General features: G+C 42.8%; 2 protein-coding genes across 2 annotated transcripts in view; one reads left to right on the top strand and one right to left on the bottom strand.

Annotated features, from left to right (window-relative positions):
- LOC107377599 (protein tyrosine phosphatase non-receptor type 14) overlaps positions 1-17,592 on the top strand; it is a 33,264-nt gene extending 15,672 nt beyond the window's left edge. The window contains exons 3-19 of the mRNA XM_015947306.3: positions 3,745-3,842; positions 5,277-5,344; positions 5,656-5,726; positions 7,145-7,232; positions 7,326-7,414; positions 7,498-7,585; positions 7,758-7,840; positions 7,993-8,053; positions 8,361-8,427; positions 10,035-10,504; positions 10,585-11,775; positions 12,640-12,780; positions 13,504-13,722; positions 16,393-16,521; positions 16,645-16,879; positions 16,961-17,124; positions 17,247-17,592. Coding sequence (XP_015802792.1) covers positions 3,745-3,842; positions 5,277-5,344; positions 5,656-5,726; positions 7,145-7,232; positions 7,326-7,414; positions 7,498-7,585; positions 7,758-7,840; positions 7,993-8,053; positions 8,361-8,427; positions 10,035-10,504; positions 10,585-11,775; positions 12,640-12,780; positions 13,504-13,722; positions 16,393-16,521; positions 16,645-16,879; positions 16,961-17,124; positions 17,247-17,375 — 3,391 coding nt within the window. The 3' untranslated portion in view covers positions 17,376-17,592. The remainder of the gene's footprint in view (positions 1-3,744; positions 3,843-5,276; positions 5,345-5,655; positions 5,727-7,144; positions 7,233-7,325; positions 7,415-7,497; positions 7,586-7,757; positions 7,841-7,992; positions 8,054-8,360; positions 8,428-10,034; positions 10,505-10,584; positions 11,776-12,639; positions 12,781-13,503; positions 13,723-16,392; positions 16,522-16,644; positions 16,880-16,960; positions 17,125-17,246) is intronic.
- Positions 17,593-19,808: 2,216 nt separating this feature from the next.
- LOC107377597 (N-lysine methyltransferase SMYD2) overlaps positions 19,809-24,416 on the bottom strand; it is a 7,352-nt gene continuing 2,744 nt past the window's right edge. The window contains exons 3-12 of the mRNA XM_015947304.3: positions 24,039-24,149; positions 23,891-23,951; positions 22,479-22,603; positions 22,327-22,394; positions 22,084-22,186; positions 21,230-21,340; positions 20,848-20,968; positions 20,429-20,603; positions 20,205-20,313; positions 19,809-20,122 (exon numbers count right to left, since the gene is read on the bottom strand). Of these exons, the coding sequence (XP_015802790.1) occupies positions 20,042-20,122; positions 20,205-20,313; positions 20,429-20,603; positions 20,848-20,968; positions 21,230-21,340; positions 22,084-22,186; positions 22,327-22,394; positions 22,479-22,603; positions 23,891-23,951; positions 24,039-24,149 (1,065 nt within the window). The 3' untranslated portion in view covers positions 19,809-20,041. The remainder of the gene's footprint in view (positions 20,123-20,204; positions 20,314-20,428; positions 20,604-20,847; positions 20,969-21,229; positions 21,341-22,083; positions 22,187-22,326; positions 22,395-22,478; positions 22,604-23,890; positions 23,952-24,038; positions 24,150-24,416) is intronic.

Genomic DNA, 24,416 nt, shown 5'->3' with positions numbered 1-24,416 from the left:
TGTTTATATGTGTGTGTGTTTAACCTTGGCCAGGTTGTGTTCGCGGAGTCAAGTTCCTATGCTCTGGGTCGCAGGAGCGCTGGCAATAAAGCTGATTCTGATTCTGAAATGTCTCCTCAGCCTTCATTAGTGTCTACAGGAGCGATTCCTAACAAAATCATGTTCATGAGCTAAAACATGCAGGAAACATGATGGAAGCAGACTCCAGGGCCACTTTTACAAAGTTCAGCAGGAGGTGGCCTACCATTCTAAAGTTGCAAGTGCGGTATTCTGGCCACATAGGGTGGTGGGGTCTGAGTGACACTTCATTATCCCGTAAAGGGTTATTTGAGCACATACTGGCTCAAGAAACATGAAAAAGTTGTACAGTATGTCTTTGAGATGAAATTTTGTTAAGTCTACAGATTTGAACTGAATCTATTTTAACAAGATAAACTAAAAGATCTTACAAATGTCATAACTAGAGATACAGGAACATATCGATATACTGAAATATCGCAACATTTTGTGCCTTGATACTGAATCCTTTATGTGGTGTAATTCAAACTCCGACTGCTAGATGGCAGCAGCTTTTACTGCCTATGTTTTAATGAAACAACAACATCTGGATGCGTCCTGAAAACACCTGGTCTGGTCTTAAAAATTGCAAATATCGTCTGGCTTTCAGTATTGTAACATATCGTATCATCTCTGCTGTAGGGCTGCAACAAACGATTATTTGGATAATCGATTAATCGGATGGGGTCTCGACACGATTAATCGATTAATCGGATTACATGGGGAAATTTTTAAAAACTGCTAGGGAAACGTTATTTCTCTCCTTCCTTCACTTTATTTAAAACAACATTATTAGAAAACAGTTCAATAGCAGAAAAACAACATGCCATCACCTAAATTGTCTTATAAGGTGAATAGACAGAGACCCTAAGCTACATCTATCTGTGACCTAAAATGCTTGGTCCAAGTTAAACAGCTTAAGGGCAATTCTCATCTGTTTTGTTTGATCTCATCTGTTGACATTTATTTTAAATGTAATTAAACATAGGCTGTGAATTAATTAAAATTGATCACTATTTCCAAAAATGACTGAAAAAATACCAAATAAAACAAAAGTAAATGAATGCCATCCTCCTTGCGATGATGCCCTGGGCAACTGCCATAAAGTCACATCAAGAAATGCTGCTGATCATTCCAATGATCCCAAATAGACTCACATTAGGCCACATGAAAGCAACTGAACCCAAAAATATATTAACCAGTATATAACTGCACTCTCACACAACACGCCTGCAGCAACAGTTAGGACTCCTCCCTCCCTTTTAAAAGCTTTTTTGCTTCCGAGGACATTGTGGTTGTAAAACCACATGCTAGTAGTCTGGCCCCGGTGTGATCAACCAGTTTCTGCGGGAATGTGACGGCGGAACCAGGGCCAGATTAACACTTTGTTGTACCCTGGGCAACAATATTCAAGGGCTCCATCATCACGACCCGAGGATCACCATAATGTGGTCACATACAGAATATTTTACTGTAATATGCAGTAAATTTACTCAATACTTGAATGCCTGACAACACGTAACCCGCCCAGAGTAACCTTTGACCCACCTCGTGTGGACTGACCAATGAGGAGAGGGTCTTAACTTGAGGCCCTCTCTTCATTGGTCAGTCTGCATGAGACTGACTCTCAACTGACATTCAGAGTCATAGGCAGCGAAGCGTCTCTGTGCAGCGCAAAAGCCCGGGTGGACAGTTTGTTTAATGTAGGGTGATCATATTTCCATTTCCAAACAAGAGGACAGGGGATCTGTGCCTATGACGTCACACTATGGCAACACCACACAAACCATGTTGGGACCCATTTTTTGTAAGAACTAAATTAATATCAGATTCTGCCAATAAAAGGGCTCTAAAACAATTCATATGTAAATATTTTGCATATTTAATGCAAAATCTCATTTTTATGCTTTAGTGCTGCAACAAGGTTTTATTAATAATAAATTATTATACCTTTTGTTTTACTACAGCATCGGTAAGCTTCCTGTGCACAGATTATTAAGGATGCTTGTTTCAGCTGTGAGATTAGACGATAGGATCAATGATAAAATAAGTTGTCACAAACTCCATGGAAACTTTCAGATAATCCACAAATAGTGGCTTTCAAATGGTTTTGTTACTTTCTGCAAGTTTAGAAAAGAAGCAGATGAGACAGCATGTCTGATAATTTAGTTTTTCATCTGATATATTAGAACATGTCAGTAATGTCTGAGGGGCTTTTACAAACACTGTATAACTAATACTCCTGGAGAGGGTATGAATTACACAGAGGCTTCTGGGGAGCCCAGTTATGGGGGGGGGGGGGGGGGGCATTTTGCCTTGGCCCCCAAAATGTCTTGAAACGGCCCTGGGTGTGTGACTGAGTTTTGAAGGTGATCTGAATTGTATCAGATGTATAACTATGACATGTGTATAACTTATTGTTTTTTACTGGTAAAAACGTGTAGTGGAGATAAATCTACCTACATTTTACTTTGTTTTCTTGTTTTTATTTAACTATTTTCCTGTCCTGTCTGTCTCTCATCTTCCTGCATCTCCTCATAATTCTCCAGAAAATCTGTTGCCTGGATTCTTACTTTTTCACCTCATCATTTACTTTTGAGCAGATCAAAGGGATCTCCTGACCATAAAGCGGAGAGCGCGTTTTCGATGCTGCGTGAGGTGAAATCACCGCAGCACAGGTGATGAGCTCCGCAGTAGCGCGCTTCAGGCACAAATAAGACAGAAAATAGAGAACATGTGCAGACAAGAACGATCGTGTGCTAATTATAGTTTTTTGGTTGCGCCACTTTGAGAATGGACCGTGCGCTGGAAGCAGCTGCCTGGATCGCTGTGCAACAATGCGGAACCGGTTCGCAGCAGCGCCAGTCTGCAGGCTCTCCCTCGCGCTGATCTGCGGCTCTCACTCGCGCTGATCTGCGTCTCTCCCTCACGCTGATCTGACTTGCTCTGGTCTGCGCGCAACGGCGGGCGGGAGGGGGGGTGGGGGGGGGTGGGGGGGATGGTGGGGGCGCTTTTGGAAGAGTTGTGCGACACAACGAATCGATGACGCAATTCGTTGCCAACGCTTTTAGTAATCGATTTTCATCGAATTCATCGATTCGTTGTTGCAGCCCTACTCTGCTGTATTGTGGTATATATCGTATCGCCTGATTCTTGCCAGTACACACCCCTAATTACCATTTTGACTGCTTTGTTTGTTCTCATGTTAGCAGAGAAGTAAGTAAAAAAGGAGGTTTTTGCCTTGTTTCTAAAAGAGGCCATCTTCCATTTCTTCATGTTTTCAATCCAAACAGCCCCCCTTAAAACTGGTCATGATCACACATTTTTCAGGGTTTTGGAAGACCTTCTAAAGCTCCTCCGTTGACTTTTTAAACCAGATTTCAGTTCAGTACTGACAGCTTTTTAGAAGAATGTTAATTAACAAAAAAAAAAAAAATTCTGATCTTGTAAATAGCCTTTTAGCATCTTCTTTTGTCCTCCTCTTTTGCTCTTTCCTTATTTTTGGAGCACAACTGAAAAGAAAGAACAAAGTCCAGACAAAAATGTGCAATGGAGGGATATCAATCTTTGCATGGATCAGAAACATAATATTATGAATGTAAATATGGACTTCTGACCCTTCACTTCGATCCAAGAACGTCTGATTCTGTATTTTTTTCTGACATTACCCCCCTCCTTCCTTTGCAGGTATCAGTATTACCTGCAGGTGAAGAAGGAGGTGCTGGATGGACGCCTGCCGTGCACTGTGGAGCGGGGCATCAGACTAGCTGGGCTAGCGGTACAAGGTGAAACACATGTAGAGACTCTCACGTGAATCATTTACCAGAGAGTCGGCCTCGGAGGGTAGAGCGAGCACGGCTCACGCTTCCTCGGGTCATCCTGACTCTCCTACCTTATATGGCTGCATACCAAAGGGAGTCCACTTGAGTTCCTATGGTATCAGCCACACACACACGCACACACACACACACACACACACACACACACACACACACACACACACACACACACACACACACACACACACACACACACACACACACACACACACACACACACACACACACACACACATTCCCAGGGGAAATGTAAACAGCTTATCGGTGGCTCCACAGTTAGCTGCAGCTGCAGCAGGAAGACTCTTATCGGTGAGGAGGCAAGGATCCTCCGCTCCAAAACATCCCTCAGAACAAGCTCTGTCTGATAAACGAACACGTTATAGAGATGTTTACATGTGCGGGGGTGACGCTGACATACTCAGTAATCTTGAGTTGTAAATATTCGAAACACTCGCGTAGTAGATGTTACAAAGACCTTTTAGACTCGTAAAGGATTAGGAAATGACTAAACTATGTGTGAGACATAAAAAGCACATTGTTTGCTTTTTCATTAAAATAAAAAATGAAAACATATTTAATGCTTTTTATATGATTTGATTGTGAGATTCAGAGAACTTTATGAATAAATGGAATCAAATTTGATGTTAATTTGAAAGGTTTAGGACTGTTGGCAGACGTGATTTCCTAGAAATCCGATCTGAGCTACAACTTTTCAGAATAAGATCTCTAACAGATTTTAAAATAGGACATTCCTCATAAAAGGTATTTATAGCTAAGGAAGGAAGGTTCTTACCCTGGAACGTGGGATTTTGCCTAATTATTAAGCTGTAACATCGAATCGTTTAAAATGATTGCTCCTCTCACTTGTTTGTTCTTGATTTTTAGATGAAATCTAAGCCTTTGCTGGCTTGCATTAAGGCCTTGACCTTCTTCAATGTTGTGGATTTATTCCCTTTTTTACAGCTTGATGGGGTTAGGATTATATTTTTCATGTCTTAATTTTCAACATGAAAACATTTGAGCTGATCATCCTTATGGAAGCTTTTCTGACTCGAAGGAGGTCCCGATTCTTGCAATAGTCTTCCCCATTTAACTTGTGCATGACCAATTCAGCAAAAAAGTACTAAAAGAAAGGTTTAATTTTCTTAATCTAAACTTTTTTAGGGGTTTAAATAATTTTTTATCCATGTTGTGTTCAGATTTCAGGCATGTTTTTGTTGTGATCTTTAGTTGACTCTTAAATCAAATTAGCAGTTAGTTTTAGCCTTTTGGGTAAACTGTTTATTACGGCTGATGCAAAGATTCTGCTCAATAATTATTAAATTCTACTCTAATCTATTATTTAATCTTTCTCTTTTTCCATGTGTCTGGTTTTTGTAGCCGACTTTGGAGACTTCACTCACTCTTCGTCTCAGGACTTCCTCAGGGATTTAATGCTCTTCCCAGTGGTGAGCTCTCAAACTTTTAAAGCTCATATAGGAATTTTTTGTGTTTCTCGGTAAAAACGCTGCTTGAAGGCACACATTCTCGTGACAGTTTTGAACCTCTTCCTGATGCATTCCTGCGTAACAAGCAGAAAGTATGTTGGAGTGAGATCAAAACCAAGATGCAATTATTCAATTATGGGATTCATGATGGATTATTAAATGATTCAAATTTAGGTTCCTATTTATTTTATTGTAATTATCCTTCATTTGATCCCCAATTAGTAGTTAGTCTTATTAATCTGTTGCATGCTGTTGCATCTTCTGCCCTGCAGAATTGGCCCAATGGAGATGAAGTGTTGGATGACTGGACCAAGAGAGTTGCTGATGAGCACAAAAGTCACTGGTATTAGCAGCAGCAGCTACACCATATGGAAACAAAAGAAAGATTTAAAAAAGCAGTTTTGATGAATATCTTACCTGAAGTTGACGGCTCTTAGGACAGACTCAATTTAAAGAACAATGATTGACAAGCTAACTGCTAGTCCAACTGAGACCGAAGTAGAAGTTTTACCATCTAAAAAAAACTCCAGTCTCATGTTTTTTTTTTTGTTCTGTAAACTTTTACTAGAAACCCAGACAACCCGTAACAGTAGTTGAATATTTAGCTCTGCAGGTCAGTCTCGCCACGCGCCATTGTAGCCTCAGCAGGTCGACCATTGGCTTGGCTAAGTTTACGCAGTGCCAATCACAACACTTTATGGTTTTAGACAGACGCTGGGCGGGCTTAGCGCCATTATGTCAGAGCTGCAACAGAACAAAACAATAAAGATGGTGGCGACTCAGGAATGACGCTCGTTTGAAACCAATTTGGCATCAACTTTGGACGACTTAGAGGGGATCTTTTTGGTCCTCGTCTTTGACTGATTGCCGTGGCGGTGAATACGCCGTGCCGTTTATTGCTTTGATTTGTCCTAGCGCTGTACCGCTGCATGCGTGGCAGTTTGAAAGACAATCGTAGGTTCTATTTACATACATAGGATGACTTGCGTTAACGTTTTTATTCAAACGTTTTTATAAATGCATTTTTATGGTTATATGTAAGCTCAGATTGTGGCAGCAGCAGCAGCAGCAGCTAGCTGTAGGTTTAGCCATAATATGAACTTGAGAGCAATGTAAAGGTTTATGTACATAATAGCTTTTATATGAACCATTATGATTATTTAGAGATTTGAGATTTTTTTTTAACTCATTCACTGCCAATTTGCATTTTTTTACTGTTTGAGCATCGGAACGAGCCCCCGCGCTGAGAGAACAAACATCTCAGCCCTGAAGCCGATCTTCATCCGCATACGTCACAGATCACATGATCAGGAAGCAACACATCCATGTATTAGGAGATCGTTTTGGGCCGTTCCTGTAAAAAAAGTGAGGCGCGAACCAGAAAAGCGTCTGCCGATCACAATTCGACAACGGATTATGAAAGAACGGATAACGCTCGAAACACGCGTCTTCTTCCTGATGTAAGAAGTGAGTCTCCTCTTTGTTTTGGTTGTTTTGGCATCGACATCATGCTAGCGCGCAACGTTCTGACTCTTAAAAAACAGTAAAAACGGTGAGAAACGCTGGCAGCGAAGGCCGTTAGTGATCAGGAAATGGCTGTCAGTGAATAAGTTAACTGCAGTGATCAAGTTTGATCTAGAGCTCAGTTGGACTAGCCGTTAGCTCATCAATCCTGTCAGGGTTAAAATCTTATTTCACTTACATTTTTACAGAACTATCAGTTTGGTAAAATTGATCATGTCTTACATCTGTCGTTTAAAGTGGAATGCAGCCTGCTGAAGCAGAACTGCTTTATATAAAGGAGGTGGAGAAACTTGACGGTTTCGGCCAGGAGAGCTTTCTTGCTAAGGTGGATGATTTTTGCATCTCTTCACAAACTTACATGTTAAAAACATCTTTGTAATGAAAAGAAAATGTCTGAAAACGAGTTTATCCCCTACAGGACAACTACACCAATGACATTTTCATTGGCGTGTCTTTCATCGGGCTGTTTGTGAAACACAGGAACGGCAGATCCATCATGCTCCACAAGTACGTGCCTCCACTATTTTGGGACTAGCACAGATGTATGATGGGAAATCTATAAAAAAAATGTGTTTCTTTGTGCGCAACAGGTGGAAGGACATTGGTACCATAGCACACAACAAGGCAGCCATCACAGTGGAGATAACGAGCAGAGACGACACCATCAATTTTCACATGGTGAGTGTTGTGTCTACAGGTTCTGCTGAAAGAGTCAAACTCAAAACACCTCCTGCAAGGTGGACGGTTACATCTACAGGTGTGACTGTGGAAGAAAGTACAGGAGGGGGAGGAGCTTCGTGTTGTTTCCAGAAACCCATCCATGTTTCCTCCCTTGTGTGTGTATCTGCAGGAGGATATGGAAATGGCCAAGTACATTGCTCGTCTCTTCACGGCTCGACACAAATTCTACAAACAGAACAAAATCTGCACAGAGTGAGTCTCAAGGCTGCACGGAGAGGCCAGCTGAAGGCCTTTAGAGTAACTACAGTCCACGTGTGGCTTTTAGAATCAAAGCTTGTGCACAACGTTGGTTATAGTTGAGTAAAATATCATTTTTGTCTTTATGTGGTCATCTTTCCTACCAGGCCCACACACTCACCTGCACCAATTAGAAGGAGACCCACCTGGAACCCTCGTTTATCTCTGGTAAACTTTCTGGTCTTACATTAGAAGATCTTAGCAGGAATGACTAAAATGGAGATCCAGTTCCACTCGGAGCAGCTCCTTGTGCCCTGAAGTTTTGTTTGAAATGTGCGTTGGCGTTGTTGGAAAGTCACCATGGGTGTTGCTTCCATTACGACAATGAAGGCAGTGATTTCTGCCTCTCCTTCCCAGCAGGCCAGACAATGGTTACGCTAAATGTGGCTCGACTGGAATCCTGGGACTTTTCAGATTAAAGAACCACTTACAGCGCTTCTATTTACTTGTGTTTTATCTGTTTTTTCTTTTAAAGCCACGACCCCAATCCTGTAACTTCCAGTCAGTGCACGAGCACTATCAGGACACGCAGAGCTCTCAAGGTGAAACACACACACGCACAAATTTAGAGCAAGTCCCACCCTCTCCCTCTCACCATCCAAAGCACGCTTTGATTTCATTAGAAAAAAGGTCCCCCCCCCCCCCCCCCCCCCCCCCCGAGAATAACTAAAACATTTTGACTTGAGCTAATTGTGTTTTTCCCACCAGTCGTGTGACTCAGAGTAAATTTTAACGAGCTCCCAGCCAATTAGAGCTCAAAGTTTTGGGGTGCAGTGCGGTGACCTCATTTGCGCTTCACCCTTTCATCGACTCATTCACACACTCAGGCCGCCTTGTAATCCAAAGAGCTTTGCTCACGTTAGCTTGACAATAAAACAAGAGCGGGGAAAAACACTCTGGGTGTGCTGCTGCTGTGTGTGGGTGTGAGATCAGTCTGCAGTGTGACCTCAGCCACCACTCTCTAGATCGCAAGCGTGGACAAATATTGGCTTTTAACTACAAGAAAAAACATAAAACCTGCAATTATAGAGAAATTAATAATTGATTGATCTGTATTCGTTAAATCCTATGAACTTTATTATACTTCCTCTGTTTTTCAAAGTAAAACACTTTTCAGGGTTAGCTTAAACGTCAGGAGAACTTTTGGCACCCTCACCCCCGTTGCCAAAATCATGTTGGGCGCGTCTAAAATTTATAGCCTTTAAAGCTGCCTGGAGAAAGGTTTTCCTCTGTGTTGAGCTATGCAGAAGTGTGGTTACTATGGAATAAAAATGACATTAGATCGTTTAAAATAATTCTCATTTGTGCCGTTATTGCTACATCAGGGTACGTTTTTCACAAGAAATAGTTCTTCTCATTTTTGTTCGACAAACTTTTAAAGGCGAGATGTCCAAATATCAGGAAGTAAGATTCTAAATCCTGCTGTCTGAAGTTCTCCTCTGAGCACACCGGGGCGTTTGGTACCCAGAGTTACAAATAGGGCTGCACGATATATCGTAAATAAATCGTTATCGCGATATCAGCATGCGCAATATGCATATCGCAAAGAACAGATAAATATCACAATGAATGGCCAGCTCAAATGTTTGCTACACATAATGCGTTCTGTCAATCGAACGGAAGCATGATGTTTTGTTAACAGATCAAATAGAGCTCTTCACCCATTCGGCCAAATTGGCTGGGTTCTCATAGGTCAGATGCCCGCCCCCGAGGCGGATGGCACTTCATTTTGATGGTTAGCAAACACCTGAGTTAGCTTTGTTAGCTCTTTCTGCTGATTCTGCTTTTCCCGTGATCCACTGGTCGCCTTTTCTTGTTTGTTTTTTTTTCCTTTTCCTCACATCTTTTGCATTTCTCATTTTTATGATATTTTTACTTCTTTTAGATAATTTTTGTTCCTGAGTTAAGTTTTTATTTATCGCAAGTAATATCGTCATCACAATATTAATCATTATCGAATATCGCAGGTTTTCCTAATATCGTGCAGCCCTAGTTACAAGGCATTCATTCCCGCTAGAGACCACTGCAAATGTATTGATTCTAGGAGTGAACAACGCCTTTAAATTATTTAGAATACTCATAGCCATTAACAGCTAGAGCATTATTGTAGCTTGAATTTGGTTGGTTATGCTCCATGTTCTCCTTGTAGACAGCATCTTCCATGAGGATCCTTACTACAAGTCAGAGACCAGTCTGGATCGGTGCCCGGTGGACTTTGCCTTCCGAAATGGCACCGTGACCAATGGGAGCATGTACAGCAGCCCCAGCCTGAGCTCCCTTAATCGTTCCCAGACCTTCATCCCGGCTTCGCCCATGTCCTCCAACCTGAGCATTCCCGGCAGTGAGCTCATGCGTGCCGACTTCATTCCTAGCCACCGTCACAGCGCCATCATTCCTCCATCTTACCGGCCCACTCCTGAGTATGATGCTGTCATGCGGCAGAAGCGGCGCCTGGTCCCAGCTCACCACGACCTCCACAGCCAGTCACTGCGGAGTCTGAACATCATTAATGCTTGTGCTTACCGTAAGCCGGAGGCTCTAGTCTACAGCCAGCCAGAAATAAGGGAACAGGGCCCTTATCATGGCCTTGGTCCTAGTCTTGGACCATACACACCACAGGTAGTGCTGGATTCTCCGTATCTAATTTTCATCCTAACTTACTGGTTTAATTCACCTCCCACTGTCTGTCTGCTTTACAGATCAGTTACAGTAAGCCGGTGTCCCATGGCCCCCATACAGGAGGGCCAGCCGGCAGCCAGGGTCATTGTCACTCACCCTTCGTTAATGGAGGTGGAGGCAGCCCCGGGGGTGTGGGAAGCTCCATCTCCCACACTGTAAGCACACCCGACCTGGCAAACACCAAACAAGGAGCCAACATGGGAGGTTACGCTGCTACAGCTAATATGCTACAAAACCACATCTCACGTCCTCCTCCACCTTACCCCTCCAACGCTTTCCGCCCAGCCACCAGCACGCCGGACCTCGCCAGCCACCGCCATCGCTGCATCGGAGGCAGCAGTCCTGAGCTGGTCACCCGCATGGTGCAGCTGTCAGTCAAGACCTTCCAACCAGACAGCTCAGCAGTGGTGCACCAGTCCCTGCAGGAAGTTAGCGAACCGCTAACTGCAGCTGCAAAGCATCGGTCCACTCTGAACAAGAGGCACAGCATGGAGGTGATCACCAGCCTCAGAGGAGGAGGAGTGATGGAAGGGCTGGCGTTGAAGGGCATGAACGCCCCTCTTCTTCGGAGGAATACTCTCAGAGAACATGTGATGCCACCTCAGCCTCAGCAGCCAAAGGAACTGGCCATACAGAAATCTACCCAGAATGCACCTGAAGCTTCTGTAGCACCACCCACAGCCGCGGCTTACCAGCATCAGAAGACTCTTTCAAATGCTACGATGCTCATACACAGCAGTGAGAGTGAGGAGGAGGAGGAAGAGGAGAGGCCTGAGCTGGACGTTCAGATCCCTGGTCTCAACGAGGACATCAGTATCAGCGCTCAGCTGCAGGCTGCTCTGGCTAAGCTGCCAAACAAACCTCCACCAGGGTACCCTGGCCCTCCAAGACCTCCTGCCAATGCTCAGATCTGCTCTCACAATCACAACGCCACCCAGCAGCACAACCACAGTCAGGAACCAGAGTGCAACCACGATCCGATGGACCTAAACCAAGGCCTGAACAGTGGGCCGAACCAGGGTGGCGGTGGGGGGACGTTGACCCGAGGGGACCATAGCAGCGTGAATGGAGCAGTTTTAGGTCCATCTATTTCAGAACCAGACTTGACCAGCGTGAAGGAGAGGGTGAGGAAGGAACCGGTCAAGGAGAGGCCAGTGTCTGAGATGTTCTCCCTGGAAGACAGCATAGTGGAGAGGGAGATCGCTCAGAGGGTAAGGTGACCCCTTTGACTTACAATATATATGAGTAACTCATCAGAAATGCGAGACACTAAAGCAGAAAATGATCCTGTCTTGGTGAAATGTGGTCCTGCTGGTGCTGATTTAAACGTAATGACCTGTTGTTTACCCACTGGGTTTGATTAGCGGTAATCTGGGTTTCAGCACTCAGCTTTGGGTTCCCCCAGGTGGCTAAAAGCCTTACAAAGCTCCCAGATTATTCCTCTAGTTGCTTGCTCTTGTTTAGGTTGGGGCTCTGAATAGATGCAAACAAATAACACAGCAATCAGTCCTGCATTAGACCCAAATGTATGACATCTGGTCATAATCCCAACTCATCTGAGTGTTTGTTAGCGTCTTTAAACATTTCTGTGATTTCCTTCCTGCTTTCCTCCCTAACCCAAACCCTCCGGTTTTCACCAGCTGGGTTTTAACACACAGACAAAACCTTTCAACACTCAAAATGTTGTTTTGACTGTCCCGCAGTGGATGAAGGAGGCGGGGCTGTCCTGGAGCTTTAATAGCAACACAGATTAGACGGGTTAATCCCGGTGGAAGGAGGGACTATTAAATATGTGTTTGGGCAGCAAGAAAAAAGGAGTCAGTAAGACAGGAAGAGTCTGTTGTCTGGAGAAAAAAACAAGGATTCAGAAAAGGTAGGTGTGTTTATTCGAAAAGGAGTAAGGATAATTCTAGTTTATTTTTATCTCCATGCTTGGTGTCAGGCTGCAAGAGGACCCATAAGGCCACAGATCCATCCTGCATGCTTTTAAGTTTTCCACGTGCGTTTTAGTTCAGTCTGTGTCATCACGACCAGTGCCTGTAACCATGACAACAGGATTTTCCTCTCTATTGAAGACGCTGGAAAGACAGAAGATGTCTGTGGACTCCATGAACAGACCGCTGATGATGGCTGCCCTCAACGGCCTCTACGTGGCCCGGATGCCCGCCATCAGGACTCCAGGGGAGGACGGCGCTAAGTCAGCATCGGATGAAAGGGTGAGACGATCAGTTATGTCCTTAGTGCTCTTTTTACAGACTGACAACTTAAAAGCTACTCATTTTCACTTTTGACGTAAAAAAAAAAGCTGAGTTTGAAGAGATTTAAGGTCAAATCTGAAGTTTGTTGCAGCAGGTCAGAGAATCTGGCTCGCTCACTGATCACATGGAATTAATTAATTCCACTTCCCGCTTAAACAGTTTGCTTCATATTGAGTGTTGAGAGGGGGGGGGGTTGAAACCCAGGTTTGGTCCCCTTGCTGTTGCTAAGCTAACGGGGGCAATCCCCTTAGTGGGCTGTGGAACGCGTGGCACGATGGTGCTTATCGTCTCCGGGCCCGCTGCTATGTGAAGAATGTGACCCGAGAGAGGGTGAGCCAACCACAGAGAAAAAAAGGAGAAGAAAGAACGATATTCTGCTCTTCCAAACATGACCGGTTTATTAAATATGCAGCCCCCTGAGGAAGAATGCCCTCTGTGTCTCTATTTGTTGAGCTTTTAGAGGTAGTGCACTTTGAGGCCTTTGATTCTGGAGCCTGTTTCCAGCAGCGAGTGATGACGACAGTTTAGAGAGCTCCGAATGTATTGTAATGAGATAGATTCTTCTGGGCTGAATGGTCTCCAGGCTGTGACGGATGGTAAAAGACTTGGACAAAGAAGAACCAGCAGATGACGTAAAGCTCTTGTGTCTGATGACCGTCCCCTCTCTTTTTTCCTCCTCAGTGTAAGACCTTGGAGCTGACGCTGGAGGAGGAGCGGGTCTTCACCGAGTATGAGCAGGTGCCTAAGAAGAGGGCGAGCTGCATGGTCACGACTGCGACTCTGCCCGAAAACGTGGAGCGCAATCGCTTTCGGGATGTGGTCCCGTACGAGGAGAACCGAGTCGAGCTCGTGCCAAACAAAGAGAACAACACGGGCTACGTTAATGCCTCACACATCAAGGTGTGGTCTACTTCTAAGGGTCAAAGGTTGAGTGTTAAATATGTAAAACCAACCTGCGCTCATTATTTATCAAATAATCTATCCCTGTGGGATATTTTATTCAGTTGCTGTGCATAGACTGACACAAAGCATCCGACAGGAAGTTAACTGCAGGATCTGGCATTGAATTGGAGAAACCAGGGAGTATATATGCAGAGAGACGCAGTTGGGTTGAGAAAGGAGGAATTAAACGTCTTTGGAGTTTGTTGCCTATTCCAGTAACATGAATATAAAACACCTCAAATTCCTCTTTTTCATTAAAGTTACAGTGCCGTTAGTCGTCATCACACACTGGTGAAGGTACGTTTCTGCATTTGACCCATCCCTGTGGGGAGCGGTGAGCTCCAGCTGCGGCTGTGCTCGGGAACTATCTGCTGGTTTATGATCCATAAAGTCTGAAACGTAATTTTATTAAAGGTGCGCAACACTGAATACATTTCTTATTGATTATTTCTGATTATAATCGAACACTCCGAGTTTTTCGTGCAGGCTGAACATGAAGATAGTCTCCTACACCTATCTCCTGCATTAGCTTCTGATAGAAAACAGACGTTTAAACTTTATGATTTGAAAAACCTGAAAGATCTACACCACACTGTCATCCATAGTGGAGGGGCAGGCTGTTGTTGTTTTAACGCCCAGAATCGGCAGAGAATGTCTCGGTTAGCAGAAGCTAACCATTAGCATTAGCAACTCCACCACACAGCAGAAGCTCCTCCAGAGTTGTGCTGTTTGAGGAGATGAACCATCCACGTTGCACACCAAACTGAGTCAGCGGTAGAGTCGTGTTGCAGTTATCCGATCCGAGGTGAGATTTCCAAATATCAGGAAATAACCCCCAAATTCCACTACCTCCGCTCCGGTCCGCCCCCGCCTTCCGCAGCCGCTCGCTTCCGAACTCAATTTTTACTGGTACCCGCTCTACAACGGCTCCGCTCTGGTGCGGAGGCCTGAGGTGGGCAGACAAGCATGCGCGGGATTTTCGAGATCTTGCGTCCGAGCAATAAACGCGGAAGTTAGATCCAAACACCCGTTGTGTGGGAGAAGCATCGAAATGAACAGTTTAATCTGCCCATCATTTGTGTTGAGAGATCAGTAGTGTTTGGATCAACAAAGTGTGACTACTTTGATAGTAGAAACTGTATTTGTGGCTTACTTTTGTGCATTTAAACTTGAGCCGCCATTGATAGTTGTTAAAGTTGTTAAACCTGTGCATATGAAACAAAAAGCGCCTTTTGTTTATCGATTTATTGTGAAAAACGGAAATTGTGCTTGCTCCTTTTCCTGTTGGGCGGTTGTGATTTCTGTCCATTTACTGCGGAGGTGCTCCGGCGTCCGGCGAAAATAGGATAGATTCTATTTTAGCCGGACACCGGAACAGAGGGCGGCGCACGGCGCCGCACTGCCGGAGCACAGCCGGAGCACAGCCGCAGTAGTTGAATTGCTCTGATTGACTACAACGGGACCGATTTTGCTCCGGCGTTCGTGTCGGAGCGGAGCGGAGGTAGTGGAATTTGGGGGTAAGAGACCAAATCCTGCCGTGTGAAGCTGTCCTCTGATGTTGCAGACTTATCCCTGCTGAGCCAGGCGTTTGTGGGCTTCCTGCGCCCTGAGTACGGCGGCAAGGCATTAATTCCTACCACTGGAAATGTATTGATTAAATTAGTGAACCACACCTGTAACCATTTTTCCTTTTTCCTATTATTTAAAACACCTCCCTGCTTGACGTCGAAAGATTTATTCACACTGCTTATGGATATGTTTTTATAATTTATTTTCTCTAATTTATTTGCAAATTAACCAAATGTTCAAAAATTTCAAGCAGGTTTGTTCAGAAATGAAGGGATTTCATATAGGGAACTGAACAATGAAATATTTACCATTTCTAACCCTAACCCAGTCAGTGTCTTAAAGCCAATTCATGAAAATAACACATTGATCATATCTGCTTAGAATAAAAGTCTAAATTAAAATTCTAGTGTTTACTATGTTCTGAAAAACGTCTAATCTCAGAGCTTTTTGCATCAGTGGTATAATTCAGGCTGAATTACAGTGAAGAATAAAATAAATGAACCGAGTCAGGAAATAACTTGGAGGAGAGGATGAAAGGCAGCCATTGAAGGTTGTTTGGGCCCTTAAGCTCTAAGAGCTCTTTGGAATTACTAAAGAATGTAGTTCAAACTCCAACCCTCTTAAGAAACTCCAGTTTCTCTCATTGCAGTCTGTGAACACCAACTTAAATAATAAAAATGTGAAATAGAAGCTTGGTAACATCTGTCTGATTTATTTCCTTGGAATTAAGGTAGGGTGGTTTATTTAGGAAAATAAAGCACTTTATTCTTGATTCGACTAAAAGTACGGTGTTTACAATCAGGAGATGGACGAGAAACCAGTTGACCATTAGGTAAAAATGTTAGAACTGTGTGGAAAATGGAAAATGTGTAATTTTCATAATAAAGAGCAAAAAACTATGAGAGGAAAAAGTATCTATTTATACTGCCATCTAGTGGTGAATATGTGCAGAAACAGCGCTTTTAATCAAACTAAACCTCATTGTTTTACAGGTTTTCTTCATGAAGATTTGTGATATTAGTGTAGTTTTAATAATGATTAATAAATATTCTTTCTCAGGTTATGATCAGAGGGGAGGAGTGGCACTACATCGCCACTCAGGGCCCGCTGGCCCACACCTGCGGCGACTTCTGGCAGATGGTCTGGGAGCAGGGGGTCAATGTGATCGCCATGGTTACTGCAGAAGAGGTATACACAATGTGGCACACACAGATGTGAATAGTTTCTAGTGGCCAACAGCTGTTAGAAACAGATGGATATCTCATTCTCTACTTTCACCCACGAATCATCTCGTATCGATGTCCAATTCAGGAGTGCGGCAGGTCCAAGAGTCACCGCTACTGGCCCAAACTGGGCTCCAAACACAACTCGGCCACACACGGCAAGTACAAGGTGACCACCAAATTCCGCACCGAGTATAACTGCTACGCCACCACAGGGTTAAAGGTCAAACACTTGCTGTCTGGCCAAGAGAGGACGGTTTGGCACCTGCAGTACACCGACTGGCCTGAGCAGGGCTGTCCTGAATACGTCCCCGGATTCCTCTGTGAGTTAACGACGACAATGACAACTTTACCGTTTAACTCCTGAAGACTCACTCGGCTCTACGCCTCTTTTCTCCCTGCAGCCTACCTGGAAGGGATCCAATCTGTGAGGAGACACACCAACTCCATGCTGGATACCTCAAAGAGCCTCAACCCGCCAGTGTTGGTGCACTGCAGCGCCGGCGTGGGCCGTACCGGCGTGGTAATCCTCACTGAGCTCATGATCAGCTGCCTGGAGCACAACGAGGTGTGTAGATGCTCCTGTTACCACGGCGATTATTCATTCATATTAGTGCTGCAGCGCAGCCTCCTTCATAATTCTGTAAGTTTAAATAATTCATCTTTTTTTTGTTTTTCCTTTCCTTCCAGCCAGTAGAAGTTCCCACCATGTTGTCAAAGCTGAGGCAGCAGAGGATGCTGATGGTGCAAACCATCTCCCAGTACCAGTTCGTCTACCAGGTCCTCATCCAGTTCCTCAAGAACTCCCGCCTCATCTGAGCCGGGGCAACCCGTTAGTGCTACTAGATGATCACCGTGGGACCCAAACTTATGGCGCTATAATGTAACCTGGTACAGACTCACAATTTGTTTTTGCAGAAATTAGAATTTTCCTTTCCTCAAAGTATTCAGATTTAGGTTTTTGTTTCCTTATCTTGATTTTGGTCTTTTGAACCTGATCTTCATGTAGGTTGGTTTAAAGAACAGCCTTTCTTTTCTGCCGTGTGTCTGCATGTGTGTGAGACTACAGGTGAGCATCATCAGCTTTGAGTCCCTGTTACATTTCATGTTCCAGCCAGTATTAGACTTGGTGTCATGCTGCATGAACAGTAGGGGGCAGCAGTGGTACAACATTCTCACCCTCGTTTTGCCAAACTAAAGTATTTTTTAATTCACCGAGTGTTGATTAGAACAGCAAGCACTGACTTCAGTTCTGTAACAGATATTTTATTTATTTTGATAAAAATGTGGTCACCTTCTTCTCGTTGTTGGCGAGCACACCGATCTGAACTCATTTACAGTTTTTCAGAATAATTCTTTGTAAACTTTTCTCACATTATCTGTGAAACAAATGAAAATAAAATCCAGTTTAGACCCATAAGAGCATTTGAAAAACACGAATGTTTTAAGTCATCTAGAAATTCCAAATGATCCCATTTCTATACAACTTATCACAGTTTTTACCGTGATTTAATACATTTTAGGCATTTTCCCAAAGTGGGAGGTCATTTATAATAATTATACAATAGAAGCTGTATATATAATCAGTGCCTTGAAAAATGCAACAAAAATAAACTTTTTATTTTAATTTAGACACTTAATTAGACAAACATCAACTATTCAAACTGTTATCTAACATAAATAAATAAATCAAATTAAATACTTTTCTTAATTTGAAATCAAAACCAGCCAACATTTAATGTACATAATGAACAAATGTGTCATTTCTGGACTTGGTACCTTTAAAATACCAGAACATAATAAACTATGCATGCATTTTTATATTTTTATGTATATATTTCAGCATATGTTCTCAAATAAGTATAAGCTTTGTAATGTTTTGGCTTAAAATCATTCGTTTTTGTTGCACTTCTGTTCTCTTTGACATTCCACCGTTTGTTTTATATTTAATTTCTTCTTTTCGTTTCCTGGCAATACACCTAATCACACTTCAGATGTGTGTGTACATACGTTTTGTTAAAGCATTTTGAGTGTTTTCTCTCCTCAGACACATGAAAATATTGGACTTGCCTATTATGCAAATAAAGCCTTATTTTCTTTAAGACTTTGGGGTAAAGATGGTTTTATTTGAGAATGTTTGAAATGTGAGTTTGTGTTCACAGATTAAGAGTTTGTGACGATGAGACACACACACACACACACACACACACACACACACACACACACACACACGTTTAGTTAAAGAGGGTCTGTCAGACATGCCAATCAGTGCAAAACAGTTTTAATAACAATATTAATGATCATCTCACAGTTTAAAAATACAAATCTCACAATGAATAAATCTTATATCCCATTTATCACAAAAACACCCCAAAAGAAACTTGTTACTTTGAGTTATCGTCATTAAAATGAGCCGGGCAGACTGTTTCTGAGGGAGTCCCCGCAAATGTTCACTATAGGGTTCAGCATCCTTGCATGACTTGCAGGATCTCACTCGTGAGTTGATGGAATTGGACCATTCAAAACAAAAAAATAAGATAAAATTTGCAAATCACATTTTCTCTTTAAGTGTGTGCAGTTTTCCTTCCCAAACCCCTTAGTTAAAGAGTTTTGGCTCGCATTTAGCACCCCCTAGTGTCCATTTAGTAAAAGCAAACAAATCAGCTGTGTTCACGATCTAAAACATGCAGGAAATGTGCTGGAAGCAGACTGCGTGACACAGATCCACTTTAATAAGTCCAACAGTAGGCGACCCACCACTCTGAAGTTGCAAGTGCAATATTCTGGCCACAAAGGTTGGTGGGAGTGTCTGAGTGACATTTCATTAACCCTGGGGTGTCAAACTCCCGTCCTCGAGGGCTGGTATCCTGGATCTTTGTGATGTTTCCCTGTTCCAACGCGGTTGGTTCACCTGTGCAGCGGCTCATCAAGCTCTCCAGAAGCCTTTTAATCACCCGCTGATTGAAATCAGGAGTGTTGAAACAGGGAAATCACTAAAACGTGGAATAGCGGCCCTCGAGGAACGGAGTTTGACACCTGTGACATACTGGCTCAAAAAATAATTAAAAAATATGACAAAGTTGCATAGTATGCCTTTAGCCTGTCACAAAGTGTAAGAAAAGTTAGAGCACTTGGGAAGGGGCTGACGTCTAAGCTGTAAACGAAGACATATGCAATGCACGTTTGACCTAATTTAAGTTAGCTTTGCACAAGTGTTGCACGGCTGTCACAGTTTACTCACAATCACATCTCACGTTCTGCGACTAGTTGGTCATTTCTAAGACTTGTCACAAAACAAACATTCCTCACACGTTTGCGTCTCTTAACTAGTCACCAACAATCCCAACCACATGCCACACCGGCCTAAGCACGGCCCTCTTTTGGCTTCTGTAGTTTCCGACCCGAGTTAAAGTAAAGGGCAAGCTCACGGTTCTGTTCAACATCAAGTCAAATTATCATTTGGGCGAGTTGCTTTAATTAATTCTTTATTTTTGACCCATCTCTCTGCGCACTTCTTTAATGTAGGGGTGATCCTTCCCATGAGCCACCTCCATTATAGCCAGTGCCTGTTTGAGGAAACAAACACCTCACTACTGCATCATTTTCTGTATGACTGTGTGTTTATATGTAAAATCAGCACAAATGTACCTTCTTGAGGGCGCTGACGCCCTCAGAGCGCCTCTCCACATTCATGTAGATTCGACCCAACTTCAGGTACATGGAGGACACGTTTAAGGAGTATGGAGGATACAGCTTGCTGGATTAGATACAAAAAGGAATTTCGAGGTATTATTAATTGCATTTGAAGTGTAATTTAAATGCTGCAAATGCAATCATTAAAGTTTTCTCAATCGGCGTAGATATATCAGTACCTGTAAGGTTTTAGGAGTTTCTTTCCATATCTGATGGCTCCGTCTGCATCTTGCATGTAAATGCAAACCCCCATGGCTTGGTACATCATGTGCAGCATGTAGACGTTAGAGTCATCAAAGACGGCTCCCATCTCCTCCAAACTCTGCTCGCACATCTCCAGTAGCTCACTGGGACGTGCTAATGAGTTAAGGCACTTAAACTGGGCTGGGATTGAACAAAAACGATTGGAAAGCAATGTTACGCCCATAAGTTCCCCCTGAGTCAGCACCTTGGACAGCGCCCACGTGTTTGGGAGGAGGTAAAAAAAAACATCTGACCTGTAACTGTCATTCCTCGTAAGTAAACGTAACAAGCTCAGACATGTTTAGTGAAAACGATTGGTGAAAATTTTGAAAATGATTATTTATTAAAAGGATATTTTTAACATTTTTAAGAGCTCTGAATTCTCGGATGGAGTTCCTGCCGTAGCGCACCATGTTGCTGATGACCTGTGGCTCAAAGGGGTCACTTCTCTTCCGGACTTTTACCTTTGCATTGTCCTTGAAAATAAAAAAGACATTTTTGTTATCAGGCCTAAGTAACTGATGACACGCTCTGATTTTAATTAGGAACCAGATTTCCAAGCTCGAAAAAAAAATCCACTGGATGTCCCACAAAGTTGAACCGTAGACCAGCCTTGACCTCAGAACTCAGTATGGCTGCGTCACACATTATGATGCAAAATAACAGATATTGGGTTGTTGCTAATTGTTGTTAGCATTGAACAAATCCAACCCACTCAGTATTTATGTTCGGCTTACTTTGGACTTGGTTTTGCATTCATTGCAGTCGCAGGTGAAGTAATAGGACTCTCTCAGCCTCTTGTTGCGATCCTCTGTTGGATAAAGCAGGTCTATGTAGCTGATGAGCACCTGGAACAATAAACCAGAACAAATAAAACTGTCTTCAGAAGCGATTTTATTTTTGTTTGTCGCCAAATTTCACCCAAAATGATCAAATTTCAAATGAGACGGATGATTAAATTGCCATTAACCCTATTCTGAACATGTCTGAGTTTTCATTTCCACTCTGTTCCATGAGTCGGATCATACTGGGACCTGTTTTCTGATTAATATTTCCAGATTTTTCAGGGAAATGCTGATAGCTGAAAACTCAAAGTGACATTTTTTAACCTCTTTAAATGTTTTTTTACCCTTTAGTAATTTTTAAAGTTTTTCGATTTATTCAACAAATCCAGATTGAAGTCATCCGTTATGGTGGTGAGATTTTAAATCTGGTGGAACAGGCTTGCTTCTTACTATAATTCAACATGAAAGCTGCATGATTGTACACATAATGCACTTGAGTTTTTTCTGGAAATGAGTAGTCAGGGAGCAGATTTCCAAACTGATTTGCATTTAGTGTCATATTCATGCAAAATAGTAAGGAAATATTTTTACAGAACAGAAAAATAAAGCAGAACTGAAAAAGTTTGGTAAGTAAATATTTGATAGTGTTGTGTAATCCACATGTTTGATTGTTTCTGGTCATTTTCCGTCAAATAATTCTATTTATCATTTATCTGCTTTTATACAGGCCATGTGGCTCCCTCCTTTATGCTTCAAAATCAAAACAAGCTCCGCCCCCTTTAACAACAGCTGACAGTTTTCCTCACTTCGTCTCCTGGTTTCATGTTCTGCACGGCCCGGACCTCGCTTGATGTTCCGTTATACGTGACTATGACACTGGGCAGACAGCTGTGGTTGATCAGAGCCACGCTGAAGGGAGACACAAAGCAAAAGAAAGAAAGACTTCAGGGATAAAAGGGTTTAACCTAGATGGTCTAAGGGTAATGGTGCTGCGTCTGCTTGTCATATTTCATATTTAATCTGTGTTCTTGCAGCATTAAACGCCTTACTCTGGATAGATCGCAGCGCCCATCTGGAAAAGTTCATCATCCTCTACTGTGAAACCGTTACAAGCAACCTGTTGACCACATGAGAGGAAGTAAAAGATCAAGTCACTTTGGATCGCAGAAAGATGAAAATTTTACCTTTTTTACAAGTGTACCTGGGAATAGAGTGTGAGCAGGTCTTTGTGGTCAGGCATTTCTAAATGTTTGGAGTAAAATCGATAAAGGGCGGCAATGTCAGCCTCGGTACCCTCTCTCTTCTCGTTATCTTCATCCTCCAGATCTGACCCAGGCAGAGAGAAGTTGTGTTTTAATATTTTTCTCTTGTTTTGGTCAATTTTTGACCCCTTAGGGCAGCATACTTTATATTTTAAAACAACAAAATCTTCCTTTTACAACACAATCACTGACCAAATGAACAGCTGGATTCCTCACGACAGGGAAGGCTGTTGTTATTTTAGCGTTCAGAAATCAACAGACAATGTCCCGACTGGTAAAAGTTAACTGTTAGCATTAGCAACTCCACTACACAGCAGAACTCCTCCAAACCTGTGTTATTTGTGGAGATAAAACATCCACATTGCAAGTCAGTGGTAGAGTCACGTTGCTGTTATCCAGTCCGGGGAAAGATGCCCAAATATCAGGAACTAAGACTCCTTTCGTGTTCTGCCCAGGGGCGTGTCCAGGGAGTGGCCTGGGGTAGCACATGCCACCCTTGGAATCTGATTGGCCACCCCAGGTGCCACCACACTAATTTACTTTTAAATAGGCTTTTCATTGTCCATAAAAAGCTTGGGGGTAAAACAAAAAAGCATAACCATTGGTGCCACCCATGCACAAAGTTGTGCCTCACCTGGGCCACCCCATTTTAAAAGATCTGGACACGCCACTGGTTCTGCCACTCTGCTGCAGCAGACTTATCCAGGCTGATTCAGGAGCTTTGGGGAATTATTATTTTTTTGCCCAGAGTATGGCTCGCAAGGCATTCAATACTACCAGAGACCACTGCAAATGTATTAATTAGGTAGGTATCCCACACCTTTAAACACCGAAAGTAAAGCTGCTGATCATCATCACACCAGCTCAAAATTCTGGTTGTTTTATTCCAATTTTAAAATCGGTCATCAGCACCGATCGATCATCCTTCCACTGCTGCTTCATGAAAATGGCAAAACAGACCAAATCCAACAATGAATCTGTGCAACATTCAGTGAAATCCTGATCTGGAGTTTCTCCAGCCTGATGTTGAGACTTACCCTAACACGTATAATGATTGGATTTTTAAAATATGTCATCATTTATAAAAATGTCCGTCTTATCTGAAACATGCACATTATGCTCTCGTGTATTTCCATTTGTTCATTGTTAGTGATTTCCAGTTTCAGGAGTTCATCTGCTCGCGTTCCTCTCCTGCACTTATCACCCTTCACTATTTAAACAGTCCCCAGTTTCACCAGGTCTTCATCAGATCCTCCCGGTCTGGAAAGTGTCGACAAATGTTCCGGCTCATCACTGGAATCAGAAGTTGTGCATGTCTTCATCGATTTGTGATAAGGGACGAATCACTCACGTGACTGCAGCTCTCCTATGAGCAACATCTTCTCAGAAGCAGATGGCTCTTTCTGCATTTTCTGCAGAGAGCAGGAGCCTTTGCTGTAAATTAACTCCATAAATTGCAGCAGAAGCTTTGAAATGCCCCAGATTTCCAGGGTTTTTACCTTCTTTGCTAGGATTCGAGCTACCAGGCGAGTCGTCTCCGAAGGGCACCAGTTTTCTCCAAACGCAGTCATGGCTGAACACTCCAGCTTGTGCATGGGCCAGTCACCTTTCTTTATGTACACACATTCAAACTATAGTAAATAACTTTATTGACATGCAACACAAATGTGACTCTTTTCAGTATTTGTCCCAAAGGTAAGCTAATGTTAAAGCAAAACAATAAACAAAGGACCTCTTTACCCATTCAGCATTAGGGTTAGCCCTATAGGCTAACACACTGTACACACACTTTATAACAGCAGCATTTATGGAAGCATGTATTTTATTTGTTAAACATATAATTACTTCAATTCATTTTAAATTGGAAAATAATATTT

The sequence above is a fragment of the Nothobranchius furzeri genome, chromosome 2, assembly GCF_043380555.1.
Source record: "Nothobranchius furzeri strain GRZ-AD chromosome 2, NfurGRZ-RIMD1, whole genome shotgun sequence".
In the NCBI taxonomy this organism is placed as follows: Eukaryota; Metazoa; Chordata; class Actinopteri; order Cyprinodontiformes; family Nothobranchiidae; genus Nothobranchius; species Nothobranchius furzeri.
This window is presented reverse-complemented; position numbering and strand designations above follow the sequence as displayed.